At 41.9% G+C, this 11,351-nt stretch overlaps 1 protein-coding gene across 2 annotated transcripts in view; it reads right to left on the reverse strand.

Annotated features, from left to right (window-relative positions):
* Nucleotides 1-429: 429 nt before the first annotated feature.
* MANBA (mannosidase, beta A, lysosomal) overlaps nucleotides 430-11,351 on the reverse strand; it is a 143,336-nt gene continuing 132,414 nt past the window's right edge. For both annotated transcript variants that reach the window (XM_011992258.1, XM_011992259.1), the window contains 4 exons: nucleotides 8,692-8,836; nucleotides 4,851-4,993; nucleotides 3,777-4,034; nucleotides 430-981 (listed from right to left, as the gene is read on the reverse strand). In XM_011992258.1, the coding sequence (XP_011847648.1) occupies nucleotides 757-981; nucleotides 3,777-4,034; nucleotides 4,851-4,993; nucleotides 8,692-8,836 (771 nt within the window). In that variant the 3' untranslated portion in view covers nucleotides 430-756. The remainder of the gene's footprint in view (nucleotides 982-3,776; nucleotides 4,035-4,850; nucleotides 4,994-8,691; nucleotides 8,837-11,351) is intronic.

Raw genomic sequence — 11,351 nt, forward strand, 5'->3', positions numbered from 1 at the left:
TTGGAAAGCATATTGGATTTAGCCAAGTCTAAAGCCCACATGGGTGATGACCAATGTCAGAACCCCTAGAAATTTCCAGTGATCTCAGTGGCATTCATTTCCATGTGAGCACATTTTTCAAAGGAAGATCACTCTAACAGCCTTTAAAAAAAGAAGTTGTTGTTAAAGCAATATCTTACAACAAAACCCATAAAAGAAAAAAGTGTCCTACCCCAAACAGTAATCAAATAGCAACAATAAACCAATAAACCTCCTAAATTGTCTATCAATATGGCTACCACCACGAAATCTCTGTTGCAGCATTTCAATCGCCATTCCCTCTGAAATAATAACAAAGCACTTCATTTGTGTATTCAGTATTCCCCAAAGCTAACTATGAAGGACCTACATCACCTTAAAACCTTCCGTTTGGTTCTATAGATCCTGCCATGTCACATTCTTGTAACCAGCTGCAGGGCCATCTTGTTATAACTGGTTCAGGTCCTGCTAAAGCTGAAAGGTGAAGGGCTAAAAACACAGTCCTGGCAGAGATTCCAGGACACCCCGGCACAGGCTTGTTTGAGGACATTGCCTGGGAAAACAGGCTCCCCTGAAAGTGTTCAGTGTACAACTCTTCGCAGAGCAATCGCTCAGATGGGTGGCGGCACACAGACATGTCCCTTGGCTTCTCTCCTTGTCTCTGTTGCCTTCCTCTCCAGCCAGTGCTTTAGAAACGCTTTATTCCCATTGTCCACTGAAAATACAACCTAGATTCCTTCAGTAAATATCTGTTAGGGAGGTTACATGAAAAGATTGCTCCAACTCACTCTTGCTGGTGGGCTCCCAAGGGTAAAATAATATAGTTCGTGTCTTCTCAGTCATGAGGAAACCGTTGTCACTAAATCTCCCTGGGATGCTGCCTACATCCAACCAGACAAAGGGAGCGACAGCTGAGGTCTCCAGATCAAAAACAAATATGTCACCTTGCTGAGAGATGATGGCCTGAAAAAGAAAAAAAAAAAAATGAATGAAGTGAAGGATGAGGGAAGAGTGATACAGTCTGTATAATTTCCTGCAAACATTTATGTGGGCCTAATAAGGAGTGCATTGCCCACAACTTTGGTTCTACAACTGCTACAGTGCAGTTTCAAACACAAAACAATACATGGAAAATGACTATAGGCTATGGAAAGTTACCAAATTATAATCACAAACCAAGGAAATACATCGTCTCCAATCATTAAGGAGAATATTTCACAAGAAGCTCAAAGCTCTACATCTTTTACAGTTTTTCTCAGCGTATCATCAAGAGAGCAACATTTTTACATACAGCCTGGGTGGTTTTAATGACTTTCTAAGGATATATCTGGACCTAGCTACAGAGCCCAACTGTGGAGCTTACATTCGAGTCTTCTGAAAAGATCCAGAAATCTAGAAAGCCCATTGCCAGAAATTTACAAAAGCTCTACCATTAGAGCTTCTCTCTTTTATTGCATTGTTAAGTCACATTATTGTTTTTTTTTTTACATGTGTGAATTCCGCAAAATAGCAGCAAAAAGAGAGAGTGCAATTTAAATCGTGTCAGCTCCATTCCACTTAATTAGTCGAATAGCATATGCCCACAGTGAGGATGCGCTGCTCCCCAGAGGTGGGGGGTGGGGGCGGTTTGCAAGCGTCTCTTAGTGTGAGCATGGGGCTGAGTGCAACCTGGTTTCTTAATGTGTGCATTTGTGATGCAACATCTCAGTCTTACATAATATGTTATGTGTGACATAAAGAATTTCAAAGGGCCTTTTTTTTTTTTTTTTTTTTTTGAGACGGAGTCTGGCTCTGTCACCCAGGCTGGAGTGCAGTGGAGCGATCTTGGCTCACGGCAAGCTCTGCCTCCTGGGTTCATGCCATTCTCCTGCTTCAGCCTCCAAAGTAGCTGGGACTACAGGAGCCCACCACCACGCCTGGCTAATTTTTTGTATTTTTTTAATAGAGATGGGGTTTCACCATATTAGCCAGGATGGTCTCGATTTCCTGACCTCGTGATCCGCCCGCTTCGGCCTCCCAAAGTGCTGGGATTACAGGCGTGAGCCACCGCGCCCGGCCCATTTTCACTATATATAATTTAGCCTCACATATTTGTGTAATATGTTATCATTCAGGGTTCTGAGTTATAAACAAGGAAACCTATACTGATAGAAGCAGAAAAGAAGCTTAATAAAGTGCATCGGGTAGCTCTTCAGGATCAGAGACTCAGGCTTGAATTTAGATGGCAAATTCCCAGATCACACCGCCCAGCTGTTCCAGTGAAGGTCCTAAAGCAGCCACAGGAACAAGGTCCATGTGGCTCATGTTAGCCTGCCCAGGAAGCTGCGAGGGTAGCATCAGCTTCTGCTGCTGGAAGACCAAGGCCGAAAGAGATGCTGGTGCCATGCTCACGCTGGTTATCTTCTTGGGATTGGAAATCTCCTCTCTGTATGTCTGACTGCAGAGCCTGGGGTTCAAGCTTGTACCCTGGCTTCAGGGAGAGGGGGAGAACAAGTTTCTGGCATCTCCCTTGAGAAAAGAAGCCAAGTGCCTAGTCTATATTAACGCCGAAATAAACGTTAACTAACATGATTATTACTATCATTTTATCTCTTTAAGAAGGACAAGCCTCACTGAAATCAAAATGAGGTAGAACAAAGAAAGAGTCCTGCTTTTCTCCCACCCCAATTTCCCATCTCAAGGTAATGAAGGCCTAACTCAGGAAAGAAAACAATCTTGTTTTCAAAATCATAAGTTTAGAGACTGCAAATACATCCAGTACATATTTTTTTTTTCTTTTTTGGAAAAAAAAATATGTAAGAGTAAGTCATTTTCTTCGATAACGTGGATTTTATTATGTGACTATAGAAAGAAGGTATGTTTTCAGTTGTTAGGCCTCTTTCAAATGAAAGACAAGAATTAGGTGTTTTTATATGATTATTTCTAAATGAAATGTAGAAAATCCTTCTCTATGAAGTTAAAGTGTAAAACAAATTTTAAATTTTCTAAAAACAGAGAATATAACTTTCTAGAAAGGTATTTCCCGAGTGTCCAGAAGATAGGATAACAAAATTTAAAAACATATATACGTACATATATTTCCAATTGCTATGTGTAGGGGAGAAGGAAGGAAAGGTTTTCAAACTACTAGACAACTTCCAAATTCTCCAGCTGCACAATTTTTATAACACCACATCCTGATCATCCCATTTTTATATCTTGGCAATTATAAAAAGATTTGGTGATTTAGCTACTTTGAAGCAATAAATCAAAGAGACTAGAGTGAATATTAATAGACTCTACTTAAAATTAGACTGCGTCAGCTGGGCTCCAATGCTTCCCAGCTACAGGACCTCGAGCTCATCACTTAACCTCCTAAACTGGCTTCCTCACTTATAAAATGCAGATGATAATGCCTGGAGCTGTGGTGAAAGTCAGAGACTAGGGAGTGAAGCACCTAGAACAGAGCCTGGAACCTAGTAGACATGCAGGCAGTGGTGATGACTCGAGCCTCCTCTCCCTCGCTGCACCTGCCCACTAAGGAGGAGTGATGGGACAAATGAGTGGTGGTCACCAGCAACTCTGACAAATCCTGGATTAGAAATAGAAATCATTTGGTGTTTGCTTTTAGTGGGAAGAGGCCAATCTTCCCCCAGGCCTCAGAGAAACCCAGCACCAAGGGGGAGACATGCAAATCTCAGGATGCAAGGAGCTGGCCCAAGAGCAGGAGAGCCCCACAAGGCCACAGTTCCCTGCCCTCCGCCATGACCTGTGCTTACAGTGATCTGCGCCTTACAGAGCCCCACAGCCTCCTTCAGTGAGGACAGGAAGTGGTAGTTGGTCGGGCTCAGGAGTTCATGGTCCGCTGAAAGGTAAAAGGAAACCACACAGCTTTCCCGTGTGCAATTCCCACATCTCCTCAGCAATTCAGACACTGGCTCCTCATAGAGGCGGACAGCCTCTCCTCCTTTCATCACCAAATGTTCAGTCACACAGGAGCACACGGGCTCCAGGGAGCTCCACGTATGGACTCTCACCTGGGGAGAAATAAAACAGAATAAAAACAGGCATTCTTGGTTGCTGTGTTTTTAAGGAACAATAGTAGTAATAATTGCTGCAAGTCAGGGTAGCAGAAATGGTTAAGAGACTATGAAACCTGAGTGTTAATCCAAGTCCTGCAAAATGCTAGCTACATGACTTTCTCAGTCTTCATTTCTTCATATGTAGAATGAAAATAACAGCAGTAATGTCACAGACTCTTGTGAGAATTTAAAAAATAATCCATGGAAGGCACAGTACCTGGTGTGTTGTAATTTTTCTGTAAATGTGACCTATTTTCAGTGTTATTAGTGTCCTCTAAACTATAGCCACCTAAGACTTTGAGTTTCTAGCCTTTCTTTTTACTGAAATTTGTTTTTTAAATACAAATTTGCTTTCCACATGCCCATTCTGAATAGCTTTACTGATTTTTCACTGTAACATGCCATTTTTAAGCATTTCTTTTTATAAAGTTTGGACTATTTCCAGCCTCTCATAATTATAAATAACCTTGCATTTGAGGGGCACTTTATAGCATATGTGATTTGCTTTCATCTAGTTATTTTATTTGCTACTCATAGAAACCCCATAAGAAGATAGACTCGTATCATTTTACAGAGGAAGAAATTGAATCACCAAGATGTGAAGGGTTTTGCTTATGGTCACATCATAAATGGCAGGGTTTTAGCCTAAAATATATGTATTCTGACCCTCAATTAATTTCTCTTTTATTTTCCCAAAAGAATGTAACCAAACAACTAAAGAAATCATCTAAAACTCCCCTTCGATCTTAGAAAACAATCCAAGTAACTTACAGTGAGTGTCATCGAATAGTCCGAGTGAAGATCTGACACACCATAGATATAGAACGTGTTTTCATTCTCAAAGCCTACTGGCAACAGTGGAGCAAAGAAATTCTGAGCAAAGTAATGAAGCATTTTCCACTTTCCTCCATACTCTGAAAATAATCAAGAGTGTCAGGAGATGGCAAGGTCAAGTAGTCAGACAGGCATTGTCCAATGGCCCAGCTGCGTGTGGCTCCTCGGGGTTCTAAGGGAGTGAGCATGTGAGGGAGAGTCAACAGTGGAGGGCACCCATGTTTGTGAAGGGCTCTGAGCCACTCTGGACATCATGTCATGTCACCCCTACAACATCTGGGCAGGCATTAGCAAATCATGCTGTTAGGCCATTTCATCACTGTGAGATCATAGAGTACTTATACAAACCAAGATGGTATAGCCTGTCGCTCCAGGCTACTAACCTGTACAGCATGTTACTGTGCTGAATACTGTAGGTAATTCTAATCATAGAATGGGACAGTGAAAATACAGTACTATAATCTTATGGGACCACCATCATATATGCACTGTGTTGTTGACTGAAATGTTATATGGTACATGACTGTATATAATAACTTATATAATAACTTATAGATTCTAGGTAGCTACTGATTGCTTTAAAGTATAACCATTTCGGGTGATAAGGGATAACAAATACCTCCCCACCTGCAGGCACTATAAGGAGTGGACTTATTGGCTAATCAGCGGTTAAACGGGGGCTTTGAGGCCCCCAGAGCAGAAGCAGATACAGAAAACTTATCACAGCTTCTCCCTGATACCCTTTTTCTCTAATAAGTACAAGGAGCTGGTGATCCTCAGGCAGGCAGGATCCTGCCAGGGTTTAGAAAACAGCCAAGCTCTGGTACTTGGGTTTTCCTACTGTGATACTATATATATATAATTTTTCTTCTACAGTTAGATATGGTTTGGCTGTGTCCCCACCCAAATCTCATCTTGAACTGTAGCTCCCATAATTCCCATGTGCTGTAGGAGGGACCTCGTGGGAGGTAACTGAACCATGGGGGCAGGTCTTTCCCATGCTGTTCTTGTGATAATGAATAAGTCTCACAAGACCTGATGGTTTTATAACGAAGGAGTTTCCCTGCACAAGTTCTCTCTTACCCCACTGCCATGTAAGAAGTCCCTTTGCTCTTCCTTCGTCTTCTGCCATGATTGTGAGGCCTTCCCAGCCATGTGGAACTGTGAGTTCATTAAACCTCTTTTTCTTTATAAATTACCAGTCTCAGGCATGTCTTTATCAGTAGCATGAGAACAGACTAATACAGGTTCCTAGCTCACAACTACCATAGCCCTTGTTACAGACTCTTGTTATAATGTTGAGGTACGTTAGGACTCAAAAGCAGGCCTCAGAAAACAGAATCTACCTCTCTGATCTTCTCCTTCCCTCTTTTCACCAGCCCAAGGCAGGACTCTAATCTGATTGTGGGTCATAAGACACTCATTCAGAAGGTGTCCTGCCTCATACCCTGGAGGAGGAAATGCTTCACACAGAGGCCAAGAAGCTGAATGGGCAGGCCTTGCTATGTTTCCCCACTCAGTCTAATGGTATTAGATCATACCCGCTTTGTCCAATCACATATCTACATGGTTATCAATCATGGCTGTCCAATGAAGTCTCCCGATAACACCCAAGAGGACAGAGTTCAAAGAACTTCCAGATAGCTGACCACGTGAAGGCTGACAGAAAGAGGAACACGCCTCATCCACATGCCTGGAGGGTGGCACACCCCAGCCTCACAGGGATAAAGTTCCAGCACTCAGGACCCTTCCAAATTTCACCCCATGTATCTCTTCATATGGCTGTTTATTTGTGTCTTTTAAAATATCCTTTGTAATACAGCAGTCAGAATGTTTCCTTGAGTTCTGTGAGCCATTCTAGCAAATTAAACCCAAAGGGGGGATCATGGGAACCCCAGCTTGAAGCTGGTCAGTCAGAAGTTCTAGAGGCTCAGACTTGTAACAGCTATCTAAAGGGGGAAGGTAGCTTTGTGGAACTGAGTTCTCAACCTATGGAATCTGATACAATCTGTGGGTAGATAGCGTCAGACTTAAATTGGAGGGCACTCGCGTGGTGTCCACTGCAGAAGTGATTGCTTGCTTGGTGTGTGGGGGAAGTCTCCCATACATCTGGTCACAGAAGTCTTCTGCGTGGATTGTTGTCGTGGAGTGAGGGAATTAAAAAAGCACTTTGAGGCCAGGTGCAGTGGCTTATGTCTGTAATCCCAACACTTTGGGAAGCTGAGGAAGGCAGACCGCTTGAGACCAGGTGTTCAAGACCAGCCTGGGCAACATGGCAAAACCCTGTCTCCAGAAAAAAAATACAAAACTGAGCTAGGCATGGTGATGTGCAGCTATAGACCCAGGTACTCAGGAGCTTGAGGTGAGAGGAAGGCTTGAGCCTGTGGGGTGGAGGCTACAATGAGCCATGATTGCACCACTTCAGCAACAGAGTGAGACCATCTCAACAAAAAATCAAAACAAAACAAAAAAGCACTTGGAGTTTGAGGGGTTTTTTTTTTTTCCCCCCCCACAGACCTATACTTCCTGAGGAACTCAGGAATAATCTACATGGAATCATTTAAAGCAATATTTACAAAAATTGGGCTCTCCCATTTCTTGAATCAAACTCAGTTTCAGAAGTCCACAACCTCATCTACAGACAGAAAGCAGGATCAGTATCCAAGAGTCTCTGAACAGTATCTCTTTGTCTACCTTTCCAGTATCCTAGAAGGATTTTCCCCCCAATTCTACCTCTGATTCTCATTCAATGCTCTCTTATCTGGTTGGTGCTGATAAAGAGTTTGGTCAGAGAAACTGGATTAGAAATCCAATTCTCTGTAAGAGTCACCCATCTGGCACTAATGAAAACATGTTTGGAATGAATTTCTTTTGATCTGCATTCACAGCCAGTTTAAGAGCCTCACCCCCTGCACTCCAGCCCGGATGACAGAACAAGACTCCATCTCAAAAAAAAAAAAAAAAAAAAAAAAAAAAAAAAAAAAAAAAAAAAAAAACACCTTACCCAGCCTTCCTACTTTGTGACCTTGCCTCATGACCCCAAACTATTCTTTACATTATTAACTGAACTTTGTTTCAAGTCACCTCTAGTGAAGGGCAAAGGCTCATTATTATTCCTTAATTTTTTTTAAATGTACCAGAATAGATAGGATAATTCAAACTGCAGATTCCATGCCAGTCATCTCACCTGTTGCTAGTTGAACTGTTTCAACTGGTCACCTTTCCCATTCGGGATTCTGCCTCTACTATCTTTTCCCCAAGAGCTAAATAGGGCATAATAAAGATGGCCTTAAGAGACATCTTCATTATGTCCTTAAAGAACATCTTTATTTGTCCTTAAAGGTGAATCAGAGAAAGGGAAACTTTAACATAACCAGACGAAACTTCTACCTGACTGAATTCTCCAACACAGAAGAAGGGATGCTTAAGTTCACGCTTCTTTAGCCCCAGAATGTCCTCTTAAAGAAATTCAAAATTCTACGCAGTAATAACAAGACACGTGGCTGAGACTTTTGTATAGGAATCTATCCCATGCTTAGCCTGCTGTTGCAACTTTGCATGGCACAGAACTCATAATGAGGTTGACCCTAAGGCTCATGGAAAGGCTACTAAGGTGAGCTGGGTGGAGGTAGTTCCTCGGCGGGCTTTTTAAAGAATGACCTCTTTGGGTCATAGTTCTGCCTGGGCTAATCTGACCCCTCTAGCTCTGTGCTTTCTCAGTCCCTCTCCCCACAGTGTTGCTTTCTCTCACTGACACAAAGAACGCTGAAACACTCACCAAGAGAAGCCCAGGAAGGAGCTTGCCAGATGTCATTCAACTGCCAATACAGCGCCCCCATCGTGTGCCCTTGCTGATCCACTATCTCACTGCGACTGCGGCGGTAGAATTCAGTTTCTGTTTTGACACACTGGGCCTGCATCACCTGATTCAAGAAAACATTCATACACTGATGTTACTGTTTGATGTAGACTGCCTAGATCTGAGAAAAACACAGGGTTTAGTTTCATTTTCGGGTTTTTTGGGGGGAGCAATTTGGATAAATTAGGGAATTTAATTGGTATTAGGAATACATTATACTAGATCTGTAACTAGCCCTTTAGCATGAGAGAAGCTGTTGTCTGTAACAGTGGGTTTGTCTGGTAGGCTTGGTGTATCATTATTATGACAATGGAAATAGGGTGGTGTAAAAGGTTCTCTGCTAATGATAGTGTAGGAAATAAAGAGAAACAAAAACTACTATTCCAGAGCAAATGCTATATGTAGTTCAAAACTAGATTATTTTCATTGATACATTTTGCTAATACCTTCATAGATATTTTTTAAGAAAAACTTTTACTAGAAAAAAATTCTATAAGAAAAATAACATTGTTATTTTGAGTCTGATATTATCCAATCCCTAATTCTTTTTTTCTAGTCAAACAACTGTTTTGATGTCATGATTTTTGATAATGTAAGATTTCTCATGAATGGAATTCCTTCATTGTAGCAGAACAGATGGTAAATTGCAGCAACGAGACAAATGAATTTAGCTCTTGTTTAAGAGACACTAAAGAACTTCACACAGGACCCTTGATTATTGACATCATCACTGAAAAATCAGTCTCTTTTATTGCTGCTGTTACTGACACATATGAATCCATGCTCTTAGCCTGGAGTTGTGCTGAGGAGGGGCTCATGAATGGGCCACTGAGGAGAACCCAGAGATGGTCAGAGCAGCAAAGATTTCAGTCAGAGAATAAGATGGCCCTAGAGTAGGGCTGGGGTTTTCACAGAGGAAGAAAAAGAATGGTGCATATGGCCACCAAAAGACTAAGCCGAGACACTTTCCCATAAAAGCAAAAAAGCTCAGATAAAGGTAGAACCTTTAGATAGAGGAAGGCTGACTAGTAAGGAAGTCATAGATGAGGTTATGACTTACATGAGTCACAGCCGTCAAATTCCAGAAGGGAAGCAAGAAGAAATTGTGGTCAGTCAATAAATATTTAATAAGAACCTGCAGGATATGTTACATACTGAGAATGGTGGGCACCCCTCCCAGAAAAAAAAAAAAAAACAGCCCACCCTATGGAGCTTATCAGTTTTTGTGGTAGACAGGCCTTCATCAAAGAATCACAGAAAGGCATGTCATCATTAAACAGTACCAATGCTAAGTAGGAGAGGCGTGTGATGTTACAAGCTCATATGGTGGGGCAATTGGGCTGAGCTATAGAGTGAGGATTGGCCCAAAAGAAGAGGAATGGGAAAAAGAGAGAGGGCAGAACCTTCCAGAGAGGACAATATGCCATGGGAGGAGGATGTCAGGTCGGCTAAGAACTGAAGGAAGGCCAAGAGGGCCTGATCTCAGGAAGTCGGAAGCAATGGAAGAGAAGCTGGTGAGAATCACAGGGACCAGACCTTGGAAGGCCGCATGTTGAAGGTGTTGGTGTGCATCCTAAAGGCAAATGGAGGTCACAAAAGGCTTTTAAACTAAAGGGTGACGTGAAGAGATTTACATTTCCAAAAGATAACTGAGACTACTAAAGGAGGAAGGGATTGCAAGGGGGCTGGAGCGGACTTAGGTAGACCATTTAGACAAGAGATGGTTCTAGCTATGAGCAGACAAAGCAATGTCTTCTCATTCAGGAACCAGACCACTAGGACCACAGCAACAGTAGCTGGAAAAAAATGTTCTAAAGTAAGAATCTCACAAAGCAAGCACATTGGTGCCACCTCAAAATGACCATGGCCCCTATAAACATTTGAGTTTTCAGTCTCTAAACTGTATCAATTTTCAGCATTATCTGCAAGATATATTTATTTCATATATCCATTCTAACATTAATCTCCTCACTGTAATTCATTTTTCCTGGTATAATAGGTAAAATGTATTAGTCCCTTAGAATTTTCAAAATTTGAAAAAATTTTAAATGCAAGTAGGATTCCTAACCCTCGCTAGCAGTGAAAAGAAAAGAGCACAAAGCGGTTCTGTCTAGTAGCCTCTCTTACAGGAAATTAGCATGAAAGAGCATAACCAAGACTCTTGTGTGCTCCAGGCTCTGGCACAGTGCGGTACACTCCACACACAGATGGTACCACGCTAATAACATGGACCTGAATCTATCCAAACCAGGGGGTACCAGTCAAGGCTAATGAACACCTTTGTTCATAAAAATGCAGACGGCTATTGCCCACTAAACTTCTTAAAGGGATGTTGTACAATCCTAGTTCCCTGGAAAATCTCTAGAACTTCCCCTTCCCCTTTAAAAACCATACCTATATTTACACATCCATGCATCCTTTCCTAAAAAGGGCAATCTTTACACATAAAAGGAATAAATGCTTAGTCATTTTCTAGATTACTCAGTCCACTGTTAGCAGACAAGTGTATTTCAGTTTTAAAAATATGCCTATTCAGTTGGGCACAATGGCTCACACCTGTAATCCCAGCACTTTGGGAG

The sequence above is a fragment of the Mandrillus leucophaeus genome, unplaced genomic scaffold (genome assembly GCF_000951045.1).
Source record: "Mandrillus leucophaeus isolate KB7577 unplaced genomic scaffold, Mleu.le_1.0 Scaffold409, whole genome shotgun sequence".
Classification (NCBI taxonomy): domain Eukaryota; kingdom Metazoa; phylum Chordata; class Mammalia; order Primates; family Cercopithecidae; genus Mandrillus; species Mandrillus leucophaeus.